Source organism: Gastrolobium bilobum, unplaced genomic scaffold, assembly GCF_033153095.1.
Source record: "Gastrolobium bilobum isolate Gb01-03AN ecotype WA unplaced genomic scaffold, APGP_CSIRO_Gbil_v1 utg31210, whole genome shotgun sequence".
NCBI classification, from domain to species: domain Eukaryota; kingdom Viridiplantae; phylum Streptophyta; class Magnoliopsida; order Fabales; family Fabaceae; genus Gastrolobium; species Gastrolobium bilobum.
Window position 1 is genome coordinate 136,239 of NW_026896611.1, and position 26,365 is coordinate 162,603.

The 26,365-nt window shown below is 34.3% G+C and overlaps 1 protein-coding gene and 1 pseudogene across 1 annotated transcript; one reads left to right on the forward strand and one right to left on the reverse strand.

The window, feature by feature from the left end:
• Window positions 1–2,449: 2,449 nt before the first annotated feature.
• LOC133300912 (clathrin heavy chain 1-like) lies at window positions 2,450–14,441 on the forward strand. The gene is made up of 30 exons (XM_061500491.1): window positions 2,450–2,629; window positions 2,834–3,038; window positions 3,219–3,307; window positions 3,421–3,499; window positions 3,644–3,771; window positions 5,484–5,582; window positions 5,679–5,787; window positions 6,141–6,220; window positions 6,295–6,522; window positions 6,610–6,675; window positions 7,268–7,384; window positions 7,550–7,747; window positions 7,944–8,060; window positions 8,216–8,275; window positions 8,555–8,641; window positions 9,006–9,089; window positions 9,196–9,330; window positions 9,407–9,469; window positions 9,546–9,650; window positions 9,749–9,861; window positions 9,975–10,227; window positions 10,341–10,477; window positions 10,552–10,830; window positions 10,921–11,923; window positions 12,161–12,646; window positions 12,771–12,941; window positions 13,055–13,240; window positions 13,471–13,593; window positions 13,684–13,794; window positions 13,881–14,441. Exons 1-30 carry the CDS (start codon window positions 2,588–2,590, stop codon window positions 14,028–14,030), a joined length of 5,103 nt encoding a protein of 1,700 aa, XP_061356475.1. The 5' UTR covers window positions 2,450–2,587; the 3' UTR covers window positions 14,031–14,441.
• A 1,719-nt stretch (window positions 14,442–16,160) lies between these two features.
• On the reverse strand, window positions 16,161–25,669 carry LOC133300907 (uncharacterized; annotated as a pseudogene).
• Between the last annotated feature and the right edge of the window lie 696 nt (window positions 25,670–26,365).

Below are 26,365 nucleotides of genomic sequence, written 5' to 3' on the forward strand. Positions count from 1 at the left end.
AGGATTTTAAAAAAGAAAAGAAAAGGGAAATCACTTTAAAAATGAATAGAAGTTGTTAATTTGCGATTGATCACACACAGCACATACAACCAAGCATTGAGATTTGATATTGACATGGCGTGGCCTCATGGTGGATTTGGCTGCATCATCTACCCCACATGTCCCGGTTGAACTCGGACATGAGGGCATGGGACTATGAATTGGATTGGGTTGTTATCTTTGCGTAGGTGTGACCTGATACACACTTGCACACCTGAAGCTGATGCACTCAATGTAGTGAGTGTTGTTGCAACTTGTTTGTGTCAATAATGGAGATAACATCTAAGATTGGGAACCTATAGTTTATGGGATAAAAAATCAAGAGAAGCTTGAGCAAATTGTATGATTGTACGTTGACCCAAAAGACCAACAATCTGCAATATCGGTTGAATCGGTTGATTATTAAAGGTGTTTTTTTAACCATACAAGATCTATGTTGTGGATATGAGGAAGATATGCAGCACATGGGACTTGCAATTTGGTGTTTTTTCTTGTTGAATGTCGAGTTTACCACAAATTGCACAAGATACGCTATCATGCTGGACAAGATGCGTGCCTTCTCCTGCTTCTCGCTTTTGTGTCAATAAATGCACATGGCAAATGGATAGAGAGAAAACCCCAATGAGAGGAATAAACAAGAAAATAAAAATATTCTTTTCTTTTGTTGTTTTACCTAGACCTTAGATCCCTAAGGTAGTGTTTGGTTTGAGAGTTGTGAATATTTTTCCACCGAAGTGCATCTGGAAGTTTCATTTCTCCACGTTTGGTTGAAGTTTTCATCAGTTTTGCTCATCAATGACCGTTGCCTATCAATTGAAAATTGCATGTAAACATTGTAATAAAGCACTGTAATGATTACATCTGCCAACGTAGTATTTTAACAAAAACCGATTAAATGGAAAAAAGAGATGAAAATAATGACAAGTTTATCCCTCTTTTTATAAATCTTACCTAATTTGCTTGGTAAATTTTTTTCCAACCAAACAATTATTTTTATATTTTCCTATCAAACTCATTTTCCAATCATTTTCTTATTAATTACATTTCTCTAGTATTCAAAAAATTTCTCCACAACCAAACGCTAAAGGATTTTTGGCCATGTATGGAGGTCAGTGCTGCTTACTAACCCATCACTTACAAATTGCATGCTTATCCATCCGTTAGCAACTAGATATCCAAAGCAAGTGCAAGTGATGTTCACAAAATTTCAAATCATATTTGTATTCACATTCTAATCTTATAGTCATGACTTTGTTTTTACTTTACACAGTTGAAGTAGAAAAGCACCTCTCCCTCCAAGTGGAAGAATAAAATTATTTAAATTTAGTTGACGATGAATTGAAGTAGTGTCATCAAGTCAACCTCCCTTAACACATTCAAAAATAGTATGGTAAGTTCTAATGCGGCATTTTGAATAAGTGTTATTTAAAACTAGATTAGTCGGTTGACGTGAAAACTGAATTCTTAATCAGTTCGATTCGATTCAATTATTGGATCGGTGATGTATTTGACCTATACAACTTATAACAATTAAGCTTATGACAATTATTATGAGTTTTATTTGTCGGATACAATGCTTTTAAATTTATATTTATGATATATATTTAACTTAAGCAGTTAATTAGTAATTCATTAGTTTAATCATTTACCTATTAATTAGTAATTCATTAGTTTAATCATTTACCTATTATCTCAGTGCCCCTGACTCAAACAAGTCCAATTTGTGGGTTCAGGGCTGCCATATGAGAAAGTTCACCTCATTTGTCAAGCAATAGAGTTGGTCAATTAGGGCAAGCTTGTAAAATTCATATCTGGGTCAACTAATTAGGAATAGTGACCATTTTGTCACGCTTCACCAAAAAATTTACCAGACTGTCACGTCAACAGTAAAATTTTTCAGAATGTCACGTGACATAATTCGCTATCCTGTGTTGCGAATTATGCTTGCTGATGTGGCAAGTCACAATTGGTGGGAGCAATTCAATAAGCATAATTCGCTACACAGGATAGCGAATTATGTCACGTGACATTCTGGAAAATTTTACTGTTGACGTGACAGTCTGATAAATTTTTTGGTGAAGCGTGACAAAATGGTCACTATTCCAACTAATTTAGTCCTTCCTAGGATGCAATATTGGACCAAACCAAATGAGAGGCATGATTTGAATTAGAACAAGCCTGTTTTCTTTTTCTTTTTTCCTATTATTAGTAATTTAAGGATGTCAAATCAAAACTTATTGGGCCTTGTAGGCCCGAGGCCTATCTACATAGTGGGCCTTTAGAAGAGCTGGGTTTCAATTCTTGGGCCATATATGGTCTGGGCCTCCATCTTCTGATCAGTAAACAGCAAAAACATTTTTAGAAAGGTTCTTCCATTTTCACTTTGTTCTTTTTCTGTTGGTTCCACACACTCTCCTTCTTCTTCTCCCTCTCTCTCTCTCTCTCTCTCTCTCTCTCTCTCTGCTCTTCGATGCTTCAGATCTCGCAGCGTAACTGAGCTTCTCTCTTACCCTTCACCATTCAAATTCCCCTCTGATCCACGCGCGCCATGGCTGCAAACGCCCCCATTTCCATGAGAGAAACCTTAACGGTTCGTTTCCCCTTCATTTTCATTCTTCATTTTCGTTTCCATTACCGAATTCCACGTCTTCTGAACTTCAATTTCCCCCTCAGATCCCAATGCCACTCACCATTGTCAACGTTCCATTTGATTCGAGACTTTCAATGTGTTTTCAATTTTTTATTTTTATTTATTTATTTTTTTGGTTTTGTGATTCGCGGATCGTTTTTGCAGTTGGGAAGCATTGGAATAAACCCGCAATTCATCACGTTTACTCATGTTACGATGGAATCGGACAAGTACATATGCGTCAGGGAAACTGCACCTCAGAACAGTGTTGTTATCATTGATATGAACATGCCCATGCAGCCTTTGAGACGCCCCATCACTGCTGATTCTGCTCTCATGAACCCTAATACCAGAATTCTTGCTCTCAAAGGCAAAGATTCATTGCTCTGATTTGTGTTGCTAGCTCCCATTTACGGATTACATAAGATGATAGTAAAGTTTGAATCATGATTAGTTAACCTTGTGGTTTATATCATTACGATAGTTAATGATTTGGACAGCTGTAGTACTCGATTTTGTTTGCCTCATGATTATTGTGTTCTCCATGCAGCTCAAGTGCCGGGTACTACTCAGGATCATTTGCAAGTATTTAACATTGAATCGAAAACGAAGATGAAATCACATCAAATGAACCAACAGGTGTGAATTTTTGAATGATTTTGATGTGTGTGCTCTTGTAGGAATTTTCTTCCTGGATAACTCGTTGGATTATAATAGTGATTATGAATTGTGATCTGCTCCATATCCTTTAGGTTGTCTTTTGGAAATGGATAACTCCAAAGACGCTAGGCATAGTCACTCAGACATCTGTATATCACTGGTCAATTGAAGGTAAAAACATGTTGTTCTATTTCCTCTTTGCGTCTGTAATTCTATTTAAATTTGACAGTGGATAATCTAATACTCTGAGTTTGTACTATTACTGGAACTTTTCTGAATTGTGAATTTATTATTTTTACTATTTCTCATATCTAGGTGATAGTGAGCCAGTAAAGGTGTTCGACCGAACAGCTAATCTGGCAAATAATCAGATTATTAATTATCGTTGTGATCCTAGCGAAAAGTGGTTGGTTTTGATTGGAATTGCTCCTGGTTCTCCTGAGGTATGTTTTTTCTTTCCTATAGCAACTTTCAGGTCTTGCGTGTTGAAGTATTAGATAATTAGCAAGTACCCTCATCGTATCCTTGTTTTTGTGTGTCAGCTTACCAATAAGTTGCACAATTTGCCAATTTTATATCATGGGTTGATTGTGACCATTTGTAAGGACATTGTTTTGTCTCTTGAAATGTAGCCACTTAGCGCTATCCTTATACATTCACCTGGGTACAAATTCTGGGGTTGAAATAAACCTCTTCCATCTCTCTTTCTCACCACAATAAGTCTTGCACTTAGAGCCTGTTTGACACCTCTTTTTTTTTTTTTTTAAGCTAAAAACTACTTTAAGTTAAAGTTCAAAAAAAGAGCTTAAAAGATAAAAGCTAAAAGCTGTTTGATAATTGTATAAAGTTGTTCTTAGGGTTTTGAAGGGAGAGAGATGAAATGATTTGTTATTAGGGTAAATTATAAGGGTAAATGATAAAATTCATAAATAAAAGTTTATAATAAGGGTATATTGTAAAATAAATATAAGAATTCCAAAAAGTTGACATACATCTTAAAAAAAAGCTCCTTGGGAGCTTTTAGCTTTTTCCTTCGTTACAAAAAAAAGCTCTTTTTAAGATAAGAGCTTTTCTAAAATTATATTTGGCTAAGTTTCTGCTTATAAGGAGAAGTGAAGTTAAAAATAAGAGCTCCCAAACAGGCATTTAGAATATATTTGTGGTGAATGCATGGATTTCTAATATAAGTAGGCAGTTTCTAATTTATATCATGCCAAAATATATTATAGATGATGAGCTTGTTTATGAATTACATGTTGAAGCACTCAAGAGACACACTATATTAATACTTTATGTTGTAAATAATTTAATGATTTAGGCATTTAGCTTTACCTTTATTGTCCTTTTTTTTTTCCTGGGTATTCTGTTCAATATTAAGATATATGATAGATCCTGGTATTCACGCTGGAATTTTAGGGGAAAATATAGAGCAATGGTCTAATTACAGTACCAAACTTCTCTCCCACAATCCCAATCCTGTCCTTACTGTCCCTGCTTCTCTTCTTTCTTTGGTAAACCGGAATTGGAGGCCCACTAGGCCGAGAAATGGGATGCCCATCAATATATAAATCTCAAAGTTTTTCTTTAAAATTTAATTGACCTTGTTTTTCTAAATTATTCAAACTATATTTTCCTTGGCTTTTTCATTTTTGTATTACTTTTAATCAACCTTGTAATTGTATATATGATATTTTCACTTTAAATTTTTGAAGGGCCGGCTTGGCTCAGCGGTAAGCTTGCTTGCCGTGGTGTGTCAGGTCGCGGGTTCGAATCAGCCTCTCTGCAAAAAGCAGGGGAAAGACTGCCTAGAGTATTCCCTTCCCCAGACACTCACGAAGTGGGTATTTGAACTGGGTCGGCCCTTTCCCTACTATGTGTACTAAATACACAGGTTTATGACTTGGCGGTACTCTTGCTTTTGAAGCTATTTTTCAGATGTTATCTTCCTTCAACTTTTTCCATACCTTATTAATAATTTTTTCATAAATTAATTGGTTATGTACTTATATTTTAGAATTGAAAATTGTTCTTTTTTTTTCTTTCGGTTAGAAGTCCCTGAAAGTTTCATCTTTTGACATGATTAAGATTGCAGAACATCAAACCTTCTGAAATTATTAATTGTTGGAGTAATGGTATTTTATTTTGTTGGTTGCAGAGACCACAACTAGTAAAAGGAAATATGCAACTCTTCTCTGTGGATCAACAACGGAGTCAGGCTCTTGAAGCACATGCTGCCTCATTTGCCAGCTTTAGAGTAATTCTGTCTTTTTCGTGATTCATTAATATGGATTTCAACTGTGTGGCTTGTAGGTTGAATGATGTTTGATATTTTAATTTATGCAACACGTAGGTTACGGGGAATGATAAGGATTCAATTCTTATTTGTTTTGCATCGAAGAGCATCAATGCAGGACAGGTTACATCAAAGATGCATGTCATTGAACTTGGTGCCCAGCCAGGTATACACATGGCTAGATTATCCTTTACCAGCCAATTGGGAAAGTCCTAAATATTTGTATCAAAATAAATTAATAAAGATTCTTCAAAATAGATATGATATTTTAATATCAATTTAATTAATTAATAAAATATGAGATAATGGAATACAGATTGGCGGCAGTTTAGATTCATTATATATTATAAATATATAAATACCCTTTTCAAATGGAGGAAAAATATTTTTGGAATAGACTAAAACAGAAGATATGATTATAAAACTATCACTGAGTATCTATTATTATTAGTATACATTCTTCCCTCCCACACATGCTTTCCTTTTTACCTTTTGGTATATTGTGGCATTTGTTATCAGGCAAACCATCATTTACTAAGAAACAAGCAGATCTGTTCTTCCCTCCAGACTTTGCTGATGACTTTCCTGTCTCAATGCAGGTATAAGTGTAAACTTCAATTAGGAATCTCAATTCCCAATGACGTTAAAAATTTGATTTGTTTTTATTGTGCAGATCTCGAATAAATATGCCTTGATATATGTTATCACAAAACTTGGGCTTTTATTTGTCTATGATATGGAGACTGCCACTGCAGTTTACCGAAATCGAATCAGTCCCGATCCGATATTTTTAACCTCAGAAGCATCATCAGAAGGGGGCTTTTATGCCATCAATAGACGTGGCCAGGTGTTGCTTGCTACTGTAAATGAGGCAACCATTGTACCTTTTGTTAGTGGCCAGGTATTTTATGTGTTACACCATGTTTTTGGTTAAGTGGGAATACTTTCTTGGTATCTACTTCTAAATGTTTGTTTGGATATTTTGCAGTTAAACAATTTGGAACTTGCTGTTAATCTTGCTAAAAGAGGAAACCTCCCTGGTGCAGAAGAATTGGTAACTTGAGATGTGTTGGTTAATTTTGTACCATTATCAGTGGTTTCAAAGTTTGCGCATTGACTACAAAATTTGCAGACTCTCAATCGAGTCAGACGAATGTTGACTAGAATATTTTTCATTGCACGCTTTTGTCTAAATAGATTGTAGTTGTCCAAAAAGCATTCCAGGAGGGCCATCTAGAACAATTATCAGCAAGGCCACTAACATAATAGTGGGAGAAAATGATGAACTATAAATTATTTATTTTTGTGGCTTCTGCTTCTGTAGATGGTTTTTTGGACAGAGAATACCAGAATGGACATTTAACAATTTGTAAGCTCAACATTACTAGAGAAAATCTTGGAATAAAATATGTGCGGAGAAGTACAATGTTGGTGAAATATGTACCCAACAACCATATTTTTTATGCAATTCTGATTCAAACTTCAGAAAACTTAAATTGTTTTGGCATAAAGTTTGCCTAAGCCAAGATTTGTTTTCTTCCTAGTTGATTTGACCCATGGGAAGCATGACTTTTTCTTTTCTTTTCATTTTTTTACAATTGTTTTTATTTACTTTTAGTAATAATTAAGCTTGTTTTTTTTCTCAGGTTGTTAAGCGTTTTCAAGAATTATTTGCTCAGACCAAGTATAAGGAAGCTGCAGAGCTTGCTGCAGAATCTCCACGAGGAATACTTCGTACTCCTGACACTGTTGCTAAATTTCAGGTATACTTTGTGTTACATGTGTTTATTCGTTCTTTTTTTTTTGGTTCTTGTTAAGTTAATGCATTCAGTTTGTGGTATGCCTAATGAAATTGTGCCATATTAATATGGGAGTTTAATATGCTCGTCATGTCAAGTTATTGATTTGCCTTTGCTAATTTGCTTCAGAGTGTACCTGTGCAAGCTGGGCAAACGCCACCACTGTTGCAATACTTTGGAACTCTGTTAACGAGGGGAAAACTCAATACTTATGAGTCTTTAGAACTGTCACGCCTTGTTGTAAATCAGAACAAAAAAAATCTTTTGGAAAATTGGCTAGCAGAGGACAAACTTGAATGCAGTGAAGAGCTTGGTGACCTTGTGAAGGTCCTGACAGAAATTTGTATTGTTTTTGTTTTTATTGTATGGACTTATTTATTAAGTTTATTTTTTTAGGGTTTGGGGAAGGAAAATCCGAATTGTCAATTCCTCATGAGGGAACTCATTTTTTTTTCACTGATTTGCATTTTGTACTTCTTTCCTTTGTCTTCCTAATTATGATGACAATTGGCATATAATGCAGACTGTGGATAATGACCTTGCGTTGAAAATTTATATCAAAGCTAGAGCCACACCGAAAGTTGTTGCAGCTTTTGCTGAGAGGAGGGAATTTGACAAGATTCTGATATATTCTAAGCAGGTAATAAAAACTTCTTTATTAGGTTTTGTAGAATCATAAAAATAGTGGTATTGTGATTCTAATATTAAATTCTTGTCTCATTTATTACTTAGTTTAATTATTTTTTTGTTTTGTAGTAAATTTCTGATGCATTCTTCTCTTTTTCTTTGCTGAAGGTTGGATACACACCTGATTACTTGTTCCTACTGCAAACAATTTTACGGGCAGACCCCCAGGTATGCAGGTTATTTCTGATCAAATATTTGATTCAATTACGCCTTATCTTTGAGTCCTTCACTTTTGTGATGCACTTGTTTTTGCTCTGAAGTCTGAGCGTAGCATAACTTGCTTAAAGTAGTAGCACCTCTAGTTGCATCCAAATGGAAATGGTTTATTCATGCTTATGTTTACCTTTCAACAACATTTGTATCTTGCTAATCTACTTCAAATTGTTTATTTTTCGAGCATCCAGTTGGTTTTTTGTATAGCATTATTCAAAACCTGTTTGATTGCAGGGTGCTGTAAATTTTGCTCTGATGATGTCTCAAATGGAGGGAGGTTGCCCCGTTGACTACAATACAATAACTGATCTCTTTCTTCAGGTTTATCTGGAGTTCACTTTTTTTTGTTTTATTGATATTTGGCTCACTTGTATCATTAATTTAGATGTAGTTTTAAAAGGCAGTGTCATGTACAATCTTTTTTATTTTCTCCCCATCATGTTCTTTTTTGAACTTGGAACATAATGGGAAGAAAATAAAAAAAGATTGTTCCTTTGGGTTAAAGGGGCTGTTGATGTTGATGTTCCTTTTTGAAAATTGATAATGAAAAACAATACTAATTATTTGAAACCAAACCTTTTTTAAAAACATCTGAGAATTATTTGTTGAAGTAAGAATTAATTTTACACTTTTTGCTTATGTGTGTGCTGGAACATTTGTTTATATGTTTCTTGTTACTTTTTAGAGGAATTTGATCCGTGAGGCAACAGCCTTTTTATTGGATGTGCTGAAACCAAACCTACCTGAACATGGATATCTTCAAACAAAGGTTCTTTTATTTTCTGTGCTGTTATCTCCGTCCCTGAACTTAATGGTTATATATGTATACATACTTCTAAAAAAAAATTTGAAAATTTTCCATGTATCATTTTTAGGTTCTGGAAATTAATCTAGTGTCCTTTCCAAATGTTGCTGATGCTATATTGGCCAATGGCATGTTCAGTCATTATGATCGCCCACGTATTGGACAACTCTGTGAAAAGGCGGGCCTTTTCATACGGGCTCTTCAGGTTCTTCGCTTGAATTTTGATGAGTAATTTCTCTCGTCAGAATAATATATTGAACCTTCTTGTTTGTGTCGTGCAGCATTATACTGAGTTGCCTGACATCAAACGTGTCATTGTGAATACACATGCCATTGAACCGCAGGTTTGGATTGCAAGTGCTCAAATGACCTAATCTATCATATAATTGTTTTATATTCTTACTATATTGTGCTTTTCAGGCTTTGGTTGAGTTCTTTGGAACCCTTTCTAAAGAATGGGCACTTGAGTGTATGAAAGATCTTTTACTGGTCAATCTTAGGGGAAATCTTCAAATAATTGTGCAGGTACTGTTTTTTTATTAATGTTGTTATAAGACCTTTCTATTCTTTTTTAGGATTCCTTAACTGGTTTATCAAAGAATCTTACTAGTACATGATTGCAGACTGCTAAGGAATATTCTGAGCAGCTGGGTGTTGATGCATGCATTAAACTCTTTGAGCAATTCAAATCCTATGAAGGACTGTACTTTTTCTTGGGTGCATATTTGAGCTCCAGGTATTTCCTTCTTATTGGAGAATGAACATGACCTCAGCTCACTAGATGGCTGTCTTTCCTTTTCTAGTTTTCTTTGTATTGTAATTTTGGTTTTTTTATTCTGTCTTGTATAGTGAGGATCCTGATATTCACTTCAAGTACATTGAAGCTGCTGCTAAAACTGGACAAATTAAAGAGGTAGAGCGTGTGACTAGGGAATCAAACTTTTATGATGCTGAAAAGACAAAGAATTTTCTAATGGAGGCCAAGCTTCCTGATGCACGTCCATTGATTAATGTGTGTGATCGTTTTGGTTTCGTTCCTGATCTCACACATTATCTGTATACTAACAACATGCTTCGCTATATCGAAGGTTATGTTCAAAAGGTAACTTGTTTTCAGGGTTGTTTTTAATTTTGTGATTCTTAGCATCTGTGTGTGTTTTAAATCCTTAGCAAATTTTAAAACTGAGACTTAAACATTATACTTCATGCTTCTAGGTCAATCCTAGAAATGCTCCTCTAGTTGTAGGGCAATTGTTAGATGATGAATGCCCTGAAGATTTCATCAAAGGCCTTATACTTTCAGTTCGTTCTCTTCTGCCAGTTGAGCCTTTAGTTGAAGAATGTGAGAAGAGGTGCGCTAGTTTCCTCTTTAACTTTCATCTCCAGTTTTGCCATACTCTTTTCTCATTTCACTTTCTATGCATAGGAATCGTCTCCGCTTGCTTACTCAGTTCTTGGAGCATCTTGTAAGTGAAGGAAGCCAGGACGTACATGTGCATAATGCTCTGGGTAAAATCATCATTGACAGCAACAACAATCCTGAGCATTTTCTCACAACCAACCCATATTATGATTCTCGTGTTGTTGGTAAATATTGTGAGAAGCGGGATCCTACCCTTGCTGTTGTTGCTTATCGAAGAGGGCAATGCGATGATGAGCTTGTTAATGTTACTAATAAAAATTCCTTGTTCAAACTCCAGGCAAGGTATGTGTATTATCCTTCATTAGGAATATGTCGTTTTATATCATAATGCTAATCTAGGACACTCACGTTACATCCTAATGTTTGTGTCAGATATGTTGTGGAAAGGATGGACACTGACCTCTGGGAGAAAGTTCTTAATCCAGAGAATGAGTTTAGAAGGCAGTTGATTGATCAAGTAGTGTCCACTGCTTTGCCTGAAAGCAAGAGTCCTGAGCAAGTTTCAGCAGCTGTGAAAGCTTTTATGACTGCCGATCTTCCCCACGAGTTGATTGAACTTCTTGAAAAGATCGTGCTACAAAATTCTGCATTTAGTGGAAACTTTAATCTGCAAAATTTGCTCATCCTTACTGCAATCAAGGCAGATCCTTCTAGAGTTATGGATTACATAAACAGGTTGGACAACTTTGATGGGCCTGCAGTGGGTGAGGTGGCAGTGGAAGCACAACTATATGAAGAGGCATTTGCTATTTTCAAGAAATTTAATTTGAATGTTCAGGCTGTTAATGTCCTGCTAGATAATCTTCGGACCATTGATCGTGCTGTGGAATTTGCTTTTCGGGTTGAAGAAGATGCTGTTTGGAGCCAGGTGGCTAAGGCTCAACTAAGAGAAGGCTTAGTGAGTGATGCAATTGAATCATTCATTCGTGCAGATGATGCAACTCATTTCTTAGAGGTTATAAAGGCGGCTGAAGATGCTGATGTATACCATGATCTGGTAAAATACCTTCTCATGGTTAGGCAGAAGACCAAAGAACCCAAGGTGGACAGCGAGCTCATTTATGCTTATGCTAAGATTGATCGGCTTGGAGAAATTGAAGAGTTTATACTGATGCCAAATGTTGCCAATTTACCAAATGTTGGAGACCGCTTGTACGATGAGGCTCTGTATGAAGCTGCAAAAATCATATTTGCCTTTATTTCTAATTGGGCTAAGTTAGCAGTCACATTGGTTAAGCTTAAACAGTTCCAAGGTGCTGTTGATGCTGCCAGGAAAGCAAACAGTTCTAAAACATGGAAGGAAGTTTGTTTTGCCTGTGTTGATGCTGAGGAATTCCGCTTAGCCCAGATTTGTGGTCTCAGTGTCATCATTCAGGTGAAATTCTTTTCTAGTATATAATGTAACATTTGAAATTTCTTCTCATGAGGATTGATTGCCCTCGCTGCACTCCAAAAAAGTTATACAGATTTCCCCATATTGGAAATCCTTTAAATGCAAGTTAAAGAATGTAGATACTAGTAAATACTAACAACACGTGGTAGAAAAACTGTCAGATTGCTCTGTCTGTCTTTTGGCTGTTCTCTGACTACTTACCACTCTATTATTATGAAGGTGGATGATTTGGAGGAGGTTAGTGAGTATTATCAGAACAGAGGATGCTTCAATGAACTCATTTCTCTAATGGAGAGTGGACTAGGATTGGAGCGTGCACATATGGGTATCTTTACGGAGTTGGGAGTTCTTTATGCAAGATATCGTCCTGAGAAGCTAATGGAACACATTAAGTTGTTCTCAACTCGGCTCAACATTCCAAAGCTTATTCGGGCATGTGATGAACAGCAGCACTGGAAAGAACTTACATACCTATACATCCAATATGATGAGTTTGATAATGCTGCAACCACCGTAATGAATCACTCGCCAGAAGCATGGGACCACATGCAATTCAAAGATGTTATAGTTAAAGTTGCAAGTGTGGAGCTCTACTATAAGGCTGTTCACTTTTACTTGCAAGAACATCCTGATATTATAAATGATCTTCTTAATGTGATTGCTCTTCGTGTGGACCATACTCGCGTAGTAGATATAATGCGAAAGGTCTGCATGTCTCATACTATCTATGAATGCCTACAGTTTTAGTTTTATGTGGTGAGATAACTAATTGGTTTTAAATGCTTTTCTGTAATAATATTGTTTGTTGCATGGACTTTTTGGTTTTTAGGCCGGCCATCTCAGATTAGTTAAGCCGTACATGGTTGCAGTTCAAAGCAACAATGTGTCTGCTGTTAATGAAGCATTGAATGAAATTTACGTTGAGGAGGAGGACTATGACAGACTTCGTGAATCAATAGATCTGCATGATAACTTTGATCAGATAGGTCTTGCACAGAAGGTGAATCCCACTTATTTTATTTTGGCAATTAACAAAAATTGAGATTGGAATGTTGCTAGGAAATTTAAAACTTTTGCATTATTATTGACTGCTTCAACAATACGCATGAGCAGATTGATAAGCATGAGCTTCTTGAGATGAGGCGTGTTGCTGCATACATTTATAAGAAAGCAGGAAGATGGAAGCAATCCATTGCTTTGTCAAAGAAAGACAATCTTTACAAGGACTGTATGGAAACTTGCTCTCAATCTGGCGACCGTGAACTCTCAGAGGATTTGCTTGTCTACTTTATTGAGAAGGTGTTTATTTTCTTTTCCTTTTCCTTGAAATAACAAGCTTCGGCATTCATAGATTAGATACTAATAACTAGGTGAGGCTCTTTCGGCATGGTGCAGTTTGATCTCTTCTCCTAGAAATAATTTTGATTCTTTCTTTCTTTCTACACCCCACTGTTGTTTTCTTCCTCATGCTTTCAGTATTAGTTCGTTTCTCTTAATTCTAAGAAAGGAAAATATTGGTACATTTGCAGGGGAAGAAAGAGTGTTTTGCGTCATGCCTCTTTGTCTGTTATGATCTAATACGGCCAGATGTTGCTCTTGAGCTAGCTTGGATGAACAATATGATTGATTTTGCTTTCCCATATCTCTTACAGGTATATTTTTCTTTGGGGTTGTATTATTAAATTTACTAACGGATGAAATTTATTCTCTTGTTGCTAACTGTCTTTTTTTTATTCTTTAAGTTTATTCGAGAGTATACAGGCAAGGTAGATGAGCTTATCAAGGACAAAATTGAAGCACAAAGTGAAGAGAAAGCTAAGGAGAAGGAGGAGAAGGACGGAATTGCTCAGCAGGTACTTTTTTGAAATTTGTTTTTTTTAAGACAATCAGTTTTATCTTTTGTTTGATTATTAAATTAGCTGTCTTCGATGATCTCCAGAATATGTATGCCCAATTGCTACCACTTGCTCTGCCGGCGCCACCTATGCCAGGAATGGGGGGAGGGTTTGCCCCTCCCCCACAACCACCTATGGGTGGAATGGGGATGCCGCCGATGCCTCCTTTTGGCTTGCCTCCAATGGGCTACTGATCTCCCGATTGACAACAGAGGAGATAATTTTGCCATGAATTTTACTGGTGAGGCTGCGTAGTTTAGAATATCTCATTTTTGCAGTCAAGGTGACTTCCTTAGGATTTAAGAATTTGACGTGGTGGCACCAAGCATCTGCCTTGTAGCCTGATGCTACTTTCCAATGATTGCGGCTTTTTGAAAGTTTTTTGAGTTCTTATTTCTTTTGCTTTATTTCTCTTTGGGTTGTTTGATCAAATCCTGTGAGAGCCAGGATGGTCAATTGATCTTGGTTGAATCTTGTTGAGGCTTTGGCTTGGTTGCTGCGTGTATAGTTTATTCTCTGATTAATATTTGCTTTCATAGTTGTGAAGTCATATATATGTATTCTGATTAGGATTTAAAAAAGTTGTTCTTTACTGGTATATATAAACTTTCATCTAATATTAAAAAAGGTCTGTTACTTCATCTTAGTTTCTTTCTTTTTTCTTTTTATTTTTCTTCAATGATGTAAGTTTGGCTCCTTTTTATTATTTAACGTTCTATTAAGTCTTAAATGTTTATCCATTTTAGTTTCAGCCATTGAAAATTTGTAGTTGCGTCAATAGAGCAGCCTGTCTAATTACGAGGTCGTTGGGTTCACCTTTTTTTAAAAGTAACTTTTACTGCTTCTTTATTTTAAAAGTATTTTTTACAAAAGTTAAAGTTATTTATATTTTTATAAAAATATTTAGTTTTTGAAAAATATATTTGGCTTTTGACTTCTGCTTTTCTGAGAAGTTAAAAATTTTAGTTTCTGGAAAAAGTAGATTTTTGGCTTTTTTTGTGACTTCTTTTTTTAAAAGCAGACATCCAAACAAACTAAAAACGAAAAGTGCTTTTTTTCTTAAAAAAAAAGCAACTTTTGAAGAAAAAAGAGCTCATCCAAACGAACTTACATCTGCTTTGTAAAGGACTTTTTTTCCCCCTCCTTTTTTTGTGGCTGCCATTTACATTTAGGGTCCGTTTTGTTTTAGGGAAAATAGCTTCTTAAAGTTCATTTTGTATTCCTTTGGAGGCTTGTTTTTGTTTTTTGTTTTATAGCCTAATAGATTTGTCTTTCGTTTAGTGTAACCAATGAACATATTTTCTTTATAAATTATTACAACATTTTTAAGAAAAAAAAAATGATTTTTGATTTTAAGAAGTGTAGGCTATTTTTTTTCAGAACCAACTAACTGAATAAATAAATAATATTATTGAATCAAATTATAAGAGAAAAATATTTTGCTTTTATTGCAGAAATTTTTTTCTGCGATATTCACGTAGAAATGAGTGAGTAAAGAGAAAAGAAAGAAAAAATTAGTGGAATCTAGAATTTTTTTTTTCAGTAAAAATAAAAACATTAAATCCAATTATAATATAAAAACAAAGGGAGCTGCAAATTTGAGTGTATTTATCTTAAAGCACTTATATAAACATAATATTAAACCCAAATTTCCGTCAAACTTTTACCTAGCAACTGTTTTGTATGGCAATACCAACCTTAAGAATCAAACCTCAAGCTATCAACTATCCCACATGTCTAACATCAACACTCCAACCCCCCTTGTCATGGCATGATCTCCTTAGACACCTTGCAACAAAATTATTCAACAGACATCGCGCCATATAGATTTCCATGCAAAACATCTCAAATTTTGTTCATTGCTCTTTTTGTAATTTGAGCAAGAGTCACAAATTGCCATTTCATGATTCATCAATAAAATCATCATCTCCCTTACAATTAATTTTCCCTAATGATTATGAACACCAAATAAAAAATAATTAGCATTAATCAAAACAGTGACACTAAATAAAAACAACACCAGCTACAATTAGCATTCATCAACAAGGTAAATAAATTTTATAAGGCACCTCAGCAACAAGTTAAAACGAGACATTCTTATACTCTTGCACACTGAAACCTTAAACCGGACAACAAACAAAAGATTCCGGCTCATGATCTTATTCCTTTAGAAGTATTGGCTTATTAAAGACCATAAAAACAAGAAACAAAGTTAGAAGCAAAGAAGCGGAAACAAGAAAACGTGACGTTATTTCTATCCTTAGTTCAAATTCATCTTAAAAACGGACAAACTACCTAAACAAAGAAATATTCAGAGATTAAGTTTAATAGCCAATAGGAGCGCTCAAAGCAGCCCTAGCTTCTGAAACTTGTGCCTCTTGCTGAATGATACTCTCCAAAACAGCTTCAGAGGACGCCAATTGATGCTTGAGATCCTCCACATGTTGAGTCAAAATACGCTTTGAGTCTAATAACTTTTGGTGTGCTTCCTGAGAGACTTGCATCCCAGAAAACAAGGCGCGTCTCTCAACATCATCCAACCAATCCTTATCAAAACCAAATTTGCGTACGTCTTGTAATAACTCCACAAAATCAGAGTGGCTTGACTCTAACACATCCTTCACACTATGGATTTGGAGGAATTTCAATAGTTCAGCCAGACAATTGTAAGCATAGCCCTTATATCTGTTACTAAGTTTTCTGTCATTTAAACCAACAGAAGGATGCTTCATAAGAAAATCAGTCAGCAAAGAAAAGTTCTCAGAAGCCAAATGCTTGTCGGAGACCAATTGCTCAAGCTCCCTTGTGACAAGAGAAGCAACATTTAAATCCTCCACGATTCGAGAAGGGTTACCTGGAATTGAAGAAATAGTCATTAAGTATCATGAGCACAAAAAAATAAAAATAAAATGTAAAAAGAAGTGCAGACACTACCTTCAAACGGTACTGAAGGAAACTTGGATGCAATAGGAGAGAGCATAGATTCTGAAACTCCTACATCATCAGGGTTAGAAATATGTTCCTCAATAATTGAGCTTACTTTCATGGAAACATCTTCATTTAAAGAAACTAAACAAAATTAAGATGGGAGAGAAAAGAGTTCAAAATCAAATGTGTGACGACGTAACAAAAGAAAAATGAATAAATGCAAAATTCTTCACCTGGAGCATGAGTTTTAGAAAGGGCACCCACAAACTCTGAAGTGACACCTGAAAAAGAAGGTGTGGCTATTTGGCCATCACCATCTTCCTACACATTCAAATAAACAAACGATATTATCATCCCCAAAGTCTTTAGATATAACTGTATTCAACAATACGTGTTTCTGTTTGGATGAGCCTGATTTCACTATGGGAAGGATAAGAAGAAAATAATAAGAAAACAAAAGAATTAGTGTTAAGCCTTAACATTTACTAATAAACAATCTTACCCATGTAAAGAACCAATTCAACCCAAAAACTTAAGCTTTTGAGTGAAGCTACATTAATGGTTTTATATATCTCAACACGCCTCTCTATCCATCTTTGGATATAGGTGTAAGCAGTAGCAGTATATTATGGGTGTGATAATCGCATAATAAGAAAATTTAGCTCTCTAGTTATAGTGTTCAACAACTCAATTTCTTCTTGTTCAATCTAAATTGGATCAAACCTGGATTCTTTTAAATCCAGTCCCGTGGTGCAATTAATGAATCGGAGACATGGCAGCATTACATTTAAGCAGAGAAACATATTTGAATGCTGAGTTGCATATAACAAGCTTACCAGTGGATATGCAGTTCCTTCTTCAACACTTCCCTTAATACTCTGCACAAAATCAAAAACAATATATTTAAGTTTGGGACATACTTACATTGAAAAAGATAATAAGCATAAAAGGGGAATGCCTTCTCTTGAGGAGCAAGTAATGGTCCTTGTCATGTGCTCCTTGTTTCTAAATCAGTGGACAGAGTTGTTGTTACAGTTTTCTCTGACGCAGAACCCTTTTGAATGCTTTGATCCTCTGTTTCTTTGAGAAACTGTATAGCATAAAAATGAAAATAAGTTGCAATATATTTCTAAGTAGTATATGGAAGTACTTTTCATATTCATTTCTTGTTTAGTCAGGTTGTATTATTACATCATTTCCATGAAGAGTTTTAAAGGTAATATCAGTTTCTCCAAGTGGCTGTTGTTGGTTCATCAAACATGGTTCTGCCATGTTTTGTTCATCCACCAACTGCAGGAAAGAGCGCATAAGTATTAGTCATGAACCATCATCGTTAGTTTCCTCCAATAATAATAAGAAGACCTTGAAGTGGACTCACATGTGAATGTGCTTCAGGTAGAGGGATATCTTCCAATGGACTTGGACATGGCCTTCTAATTAGTTCTGAATGTGTTGGTGAAATTGCTATTGATGGAATCTCTAAACCAGGGACTTTTTCAACAAATTCATGTTCTGTCTCAAGTGATTGTTTGGTTCTTGTCACCGTAGAAATGAACTCTTTCAGTTTAATGTCATCTTCTTGTTGATCAGGATTGACATGTGAAGAAATCAACTCACGCCTAGATACTGCTTGAACATCAGGCCCAATAGGAACGTCTTCAGTGATTTCTGCAATTGGATTTTGATTGATGGTATCTTTGTTATTAGAGTCTTCTACATCAAGTTCACCAACTTTGTCGATGTCTTCCCTCATTTCACGAACCATGTCGTCTGCCACACGCTCCAGAAAACTACCATATTCTATAATAAAGTATTATAGATCAACAACTCCTTCAGCCAGTAACTCATAAATTTTTTTATATATACATTTTTTAAAGCAGGAAAGGTATAAAATTATTTGTCTATCTTTACCTAATAATTAAAATTATTGTATAATTTTATCTTTCATACAATAGAGCTTCTATTAGTTTAAGGGTTTTATTAATCTCCTTCCACATAAGATAGTTATCTTATGTGGTAGAGATAAAATGGGTGGGTCCTACCATTACAAAAAAAAAGAAAAAGAAGAAAAAAGTGGGGTGCGAAAATCGAAGTGAGAGAAAATGAGATAAGTTACCCATGTAAGGAGAGTAATATTTCCCTTAGTTTAATGCCTAAACTTCTATCTTAAGAGCTTGAATTGTTTATATACATCAATCAAACTATTTAAAATTTTAAAAATGTTAAAAGATACAAACATTGAAGGTGAAGAAGATATATGAATAACTTTAATATATCTCGAATAATAAACAACTTCTTTATTTTTAAATCTTAAAAAAAAAGAGAAAAATATTTCTGCAATTAATGCAGATAAGTTATCTGCATTTACTTCTAAAACGACGTCGTTTTGAGATTGAAAGATTAGAAAATTATAATTACAAAGACTATAATAATCCTGAAATAAATTAAAATTACAAAAACACCATGATTTTCACCTAAAACAACGTCGTATTGGGCTTACTGCAGATAACTTATCTGCAGTAACTGCAGAAAAAACGAAACCAAAAAAAAACTCAATAGATATTTATTTTTTTCGGTAAACAAACTCTATAGATATTTATCTCTAAGTGCAGCTTTGTGAGTAAAGTTAACAACTTTTATGAACAGTTTAGTATACCCATAAACATAGAGCCAAATTTTTTCAGATAAATTTTATAAGAATGGTTTGACAAAAATTGAAGAGAAACTATAAAATCAATTTCATTTCATTTACTATATTATTAATGGTTTAAAACTTCTATTTTCCAAGTTAAAAAAAAAATATTGCTCATCGTAATCAATTAAAAGGGCAGGGATCAACTTAATCTTAATTCTATTTGTAACCAAATCCAATGGTTGATGTGAACTTTTATCTCCAAAAAATTAAAAGTGTTAGATGCAAGAAAATCAACAGTTAATAATAGGCATAAAAGCTTTTGTTCTTATACTAATATAAGTTAATCCATCCCACAATTAAAATCACATATTTGTAAAACCAACTTTTTTTAAAAAAAAGTAAATACCTTTTTTTGGTCCTCAGCAAATTTCACGATATCCGTTTTAGTCCCTAGCAAATAAAAAAGTTATTCGTGATCCCTAAGAAATTCAAAATAGACTCATTTAGTTGATATCGTGGTCCCTTACAAATTCAAAAAAGACCCACATTAGTCTCTCAAAAGGACTAAAATGGGTCCACTTTGAATTTCTTACGGACCACAAATAGCCTTTTTATTTGCTAGAGACTAAAATGAGTATCGTAAAATTTGCTAAGGACCAAAAATGGTATTTACTCTTTTAAAAATGTTTGCGTTTAGAATAACTTGAGACAATACCCACTTAAAAAGGGATACACATATCTATACTTCATAAATATATTATTGGTGACGCATTTGTATTAATAAGTAGTTATTTAATTGCTATAAATGTTAAATTTCTTTAAACTAATTGGTAAATTGAAAGTTTGTCAATACTTCATTGCATTATATGTATTTTTATTTTTTTTGTAGATGCAGTATATGTAATTATGTATACAAGGAGAGTAGTTATTTTATTATCACATATGCTTCTTAGGGATCACATGCTCTAGCTTGGGAAACTCTTTAGATATGGAGACAGGAAAGACACACTTCAGTTTGTTGCATTTATTTACCACAAGTTTTTCTAGCTCAGGGAAGCCTGTCTTTGGAGAGAGAAAATTGGACATTCTTTGATACTCCACATCCTCTTCAACGATCTGCTTTAATTCTTTGCATTCTGTTATGATTAGTTTATGCAATTGTGGTAGGTATCTTAAAATAGAAGCAGAAAATATTACTTCCAAATTTTCACATCGCGCAATTGCTAACTCTTCAAGGTTTTGGAGGGTATAAAATTTTTTGGGACCCACAAATATATACGTCATCTGAGACAAATCACCCAACTGAAGTTTTTGTAACCGTAAGTGCATTTGTTGTTCACCTATTTCTTTGGAGTTATATATCTTGGGATTTTCCAAAGTTTGAAAATATCGCATATTCCCACTCATGTCCTACAATAAATAAAGACGAAATAAACAGATAGATAAGATTATCATTCTACTCATAATTTCAAAAAAAAAAAAAAAAAACATTTAGAAATGAAATATATTACCAATGAGTATGATAACAATATTTTTATATTATGATTTGAAACACTTTTTCCTTTTTTAATCTATTAAGGATTTTTTTTTTAATTTCTATTTTTAAAATTTTATCCTAATTTAAAAATATTTACGCAATACATGAGATATTTACTAATTATCTTACAATGATATTAATATTATATTACCAAAAATCATTTGATCAATGAATGGAGTTAAATAAGGTCCTATGTATTTACCAAAAAAAAAAAAAAAAAGAAGGTCCTGTGCATTTCTTTTCTAATGAAAAAACTATGGAAGAGAATTACAAATCATGGCTTTAAGAATCATAATTTAGCTACTAAGAAAATTACAGCTTTCATTTGAAAAGAAATATACTGTCATAAAAAAAATAACTTGAAAAATGAACTAACTTTAACCTAGAATCAAATTTCAAGGCTTCTCTGATATCGTCAAATCTTTTCGAATACATGTTGACTCTTACATGAAAAAAGGATAGAGTATGTATCCTTCCAAGTAACGGCATGAATCACTTATATAATTTCACCTATCGTCTAAAACTTTGAAAATAATTAATATTTAATTAGCAATAAAAAATTTTAGGTGATTTTGACTCTAAAACTATTCATGTTTTAAAATGGGTTAAACTTAATTTAAGACTACTCTAGCAGTTTAACAATTTGAAAATCATTTCAATTGACCTAAATACCGGTTCAACCACTTAAAAGTCAGTTTAACTAATTGATAATAGCTTGACTAGGATCCCACATTAGCCTAGCACGTTCAGAAAAATTAATTCTCTTCTGTATTATCTAAGATTCAATCTCAAATAGCTAAGGTATAAAAACAACATTCTGAATTGCTAGATAATTCATTGAGTTTTTTCATTCCAAAATTTTCCAAAACATCTACGAGACGTAGACTTGCTTTAAATATGGTTATTGGAAAAATTTCCAAAAAGGAAATCCTATTGCATACAACAATACATTAACTGTAAATCAGAACATTAAAATATTTAATTTAATAAGAACTCATTTTAATATATGGTTTTGCTTGCCACAACTTAATATGTAATTATATCCTTATTTCTTAAAAATGCTTTTAATTTTAAAAATTAGTGAAATTATTTTTGTTTTACGTTTTGGTTAAACTAACCGCATCTTGCATCCCTTAATGTTATCTCAATTTGTGCATGTTGTTTAAATTATATGGAAGCTAAGAAGTTCTACCAACTATCACATTATTATGAGTTTCATATTCTTAATTATTCCTCACAAGTCACAACCTATCTTTTTATATGTTTTTTTAAAATTCTTACTTTAACATTAGGGTATAATTATGCGGTGCATGGGTTCGATCCCACTTCATTTTCCTAGATATTTAATTAGGTCTTTTCTAAATTTTTATTTTTAATCGATGTTTAACATATTAATAACAATTGACCAGTATAAGCTTACTTTAAAATTTATTTGTCGATGTATCTTATTTTGAAATCTATATATCAATCCATCTTGTTTTCATAAAAGTTAATCACTTTTCCTTAAACATGATACGTGTTAGCTATATGATGGGATATGTCAAATTTGTGGTGGGACTAACGTAATAAAAAAAAGGGTCAATCCTCTTAACCTTTGTCAAAATAAGATGAATTGATAAATATTTTTTAGAGCAGAATATATCGGTAAATAATTTTCGAAAGAAGTAGCTAAAATTGCAATATGTTATTCTTTGATTAAGATTGAAATATTGCAAACATCAAAGATATATGGAAAGAGGGGTACCTTCATGGTTGTGCTACCCGGCCGGTTCTCTTGAATCATGAACGGACAAATCACCAATATATTTAATGCTACACTGTGAACATTCACTGAGTGTAAATTCCGTCAAAAGTGGGAAAGTTGTGCGATAGTTTTCAGAGCAAATGCCAATTAAGTTTGGCAGGTTACGAAATGTGAGATATCTCAATGCTGGATCTCATTATGGTTTTGATGATCATTAGGATAGTGACCAAATATATATGCCAATTGCTCACAACGTACCACACCGAGTTTTTCCAATTTCAGAAACACGTCACCCCACCCCAGTTATTGCCACCTTGGTCATCTCCGGTGTCTATTATTATATGCTTCAATTCATGGCAATCCAACATCATTGTTGGAGCAATAGACTTGATAAATACGGATTCTATCTTGGAAACACCCGTGAGTCTAATATCTTTAATATTGCGCAGCAGCATTTGTGATTGTTTTGAAAAACATATAGTACGTTTCCAAAGATGATTCTATGCCTGTGATAAAATCCCACCACAAAAAAAGGGTTCTAAATTAAAAGAATAAAACTGTTACAAAAAATCCTGAAAACTGGCTTATATTAAATCCATAATATAATGTTAACGGGAACCTTGGAGGTTGGGATGTTTAATATGAAAAGGTGCTATAAATATAAGATAAATGATATCTATTATAAAGAGAAAGTATCGCTGAGAAGGTGAGAGGGTTACCGATGAGGTTGAGCAGTATTGCAGTTGGTCCTTGGAAACCAATGGGATTTGAGCACTTTTGGTACTCCTCATTTTGTTTCTATATTTAAGATTCCAGGGAAAAATATTGCATTTGATGGAGTCCGATTGCATTTGTGACTTGGAAGATGACCTCTTCGGGGACCAACACTAGTACTTGGGATGATAACATTCTTGAAAGATGTCAATGAAATTCGGCAAATCAGTGAGAGCCAGATGGTGCAGTGAACCAAGCACGACATCCTTAATTACCTCTTGATGCAAATCCAGCTCTTCATTTTCATGTTGGTATTTGCCAAATATGTATTTCATCTCAGCACACTTCAATATAAATTCCAATCGGGCACAATCAATGATACGAAGAGTTTTCAAATTTGGAAACATTGAGCGGCGACTCTTTCTTCTGTTGTTATCGTTATCAGCACCAACTATTTCTTCTCCTAATTCCTCCCCTATTCTTTCATATTCTATTATGTTTTCCAGTTGCTCACAGTCACATATATCCAAATACTCCAACCGTACTGGGCTTTGTGATGTCGACAGTTGAAATAGGGTTACCAACTTCGGGCAATCCTTCAGTTTGATGGACTTAAGATTGGAGAGGTTTAGCTTGCTCTTAAACAATATGCTTCCTAAACCTTGACATCTATAGATACATAGCGTCTCTAAACTCTTCAGAAAGTCAAAGGGAAGGGGACCATTGCATAGTTCTTCCAAATTTCCCATCTCATAAAGTTCTAGTACAGCCAACTTGGAGAAGACGTTTTGTTCCGGAATAATACGGTGACTATCAATTAGAAACTGTAATTTTGAACAAGATTTCAAACAAAGCCACACTAGATGATCTTGATCTATCGGAACAATCTCAGGTGTGAGATTTCTCCACTCCTCCTTATATCCTTCTAGCTCAAGAGCCTCTGCTGTTTGCACTAGATACTTGCATGTTGCTTCAGAGAAAAAAGCATCAATATTTGGAATAGACACATGTTTTGATATTGAATTGTATGTTTCATCATCATACACCTGACTTATATGATACCTTTCCACTCTTATATGATACCTCTGCAATGCAGGCAAGGTTATTTTCTTATGCATTGATGAGCTGTCAACCTTGAATCCAATGAAATACAATTCTTCAAGTGATGAGCATCTTTCAATCACTTCAAATGCATTATTCCCTCCAATTTGACACCCGTCCAAGTTCAGCAATCTAAGTCTCTGCAGCTCCCCAATTTCACGTGGCAATTCGACCACTTCACAACGAACCAAATCAAGAGCCTCAAGGCTTTGTAGTTTTCCCAGAATAGAGATGTCACCTAATCTCAATCTTTCAAGGAATAGAGATCGAATATTCGTCAATGATGTGACTGACTGTGGCAATGATAGACGTGTTTCCCATGACGTGTGGTTAGAAGAACTCTGCAACCTTTGTGTTCACCCCTACCTGGAATCCCTATATCTTCAAAGTTGATATCATCCCACACGTCATCCAGTATTAGAAAATTTTTCTCACCATTGGTTAATCTCTTCCGCAGTAATCCGGGTCGCTCTGATTCGCTCTTATCCTTCAATTCTGATAATATTCCCAAGGGTCTAGCAATATCATCCTGAATCTTTCTAATGTCAGGAGTGTATGACACTGTACTAATGATGACTTGCTTAAATTCTTCCAATTGCTTAAGTTGCTTGCCCACTTGGATTGCCAATGTAGTTTTACCGGTGCCACCCATACCTTGCAATCCGGTTATATACTTGTTGTCATCACTCATTGAATCCATAAGTTCTTTGGATTTCAACTCTCTGTCTTTGAAAGAAATGTAATCTTGGGAAGAATGGCATTCAACGCCCGGAAGATGAGGAGCAAGTCCTATAATATTCATGTTTTCAATTTCTTGCATGATTCTTCTAATATTCTCCGTCTTATTGGCCAGTTCCTTTCCCCTACTATATCGCCATATGCAATTAGGACACCATCCAAAAAAACATGCCTTTTTTGTTTTAGTGTCCTCTTGAATGAGCCTTTCAGTTCGCTCTTCCAAAGAAGTGACATCAGCTGGAGCATCTTGTGTGCTTCTTTTGAGCAGATCAACACGTTGCCCCACACCTTTCACTTTTGCTTTCAAATTCTCTTTTTCCTTTTCACAGTCCGCAGCAATAGATGTGAAGCAGCATATATATTGTGCTTCTCCAATTGCCCAGTCCATCAATTTATCCAAACCCTTCTTTGCCAATTCAGTCGGGATATCCGTCATCTACATGACAAGTTCAATACATCAAAAGTTAGTCATAAGTGTTTACCACAACTTCCTAGAGACACTATCCAACTGCATGTATAAAATTATGAGCACTAAACAGTCAAATTCAAAAATTAAATAAAATAACATCTTCACCCACAATTGATGGATTACAATAGTACATGTATTTTAACCTACATGCCTTGATATTATGGGTTGTGCGTGGATTCAAAATTTAAATGTTTTATATGTCAAAAACAATATGGAGATGTTAAATATCTTCATATATTTGGTATCAAAATGACCTCCCTCCACTTTCTCTCTCTTTCTAATTTTATGGAGGAGAGAGAATATAAAAATCACCGGTTATGCACGAAAATGACGTCGTTTCATCTAAAATGACACAAAGTTATATCCTTTAAAAGGATAAAAAAATTTCCAATAAATAAATAGTTTGAACAAGATAACGAGTTAAGAGCTAAGGCATAAAAAAAAATGAAATCTTAGAAATCAAATAATATAAATCTCAGTCATTAGAAAAGAGTTAATGGTAGAGGATATAAATAGTTTACTGTAAATAACATTTGTTGTATCCAAAAAAAAGAAAAAGAAAAAGAAAAAAGAAATAACATTTGTTCGAACCTTTGTCTCATCATAATAGTAATACAAAACATCTCACCCCTTTTATTCTAATTTATGACAATTTGCCACCTA

What these genes read in the sequence shown, in the direction of transcription:
- LOC133300912 (XM_061500491.1), top strand. Translation starts at nt 2,588, where the DNA reads ATGGCTGCAAACGCCCCCATTTCCATGAGAGAAACCTTAACG. An exon ending in TCCCTGGTGCAGAAGAATTG is followed by an intron (nt 6,676 to 7,267) that starts GTAACTTGAGAT and finishes TTTTTTTCTCAG; the next exon opens with GTTGTTAAGCGTTTTCAAGA. An exon ending in AGATAGGTCTTGCACAGAAG is followed by an intron (nt 12,942 to 13,054) that starts GTGAATCCCACT and finishes ACGCATGAGCAG; the next exon opens with ATTGATAAGCATGAGCTTCT.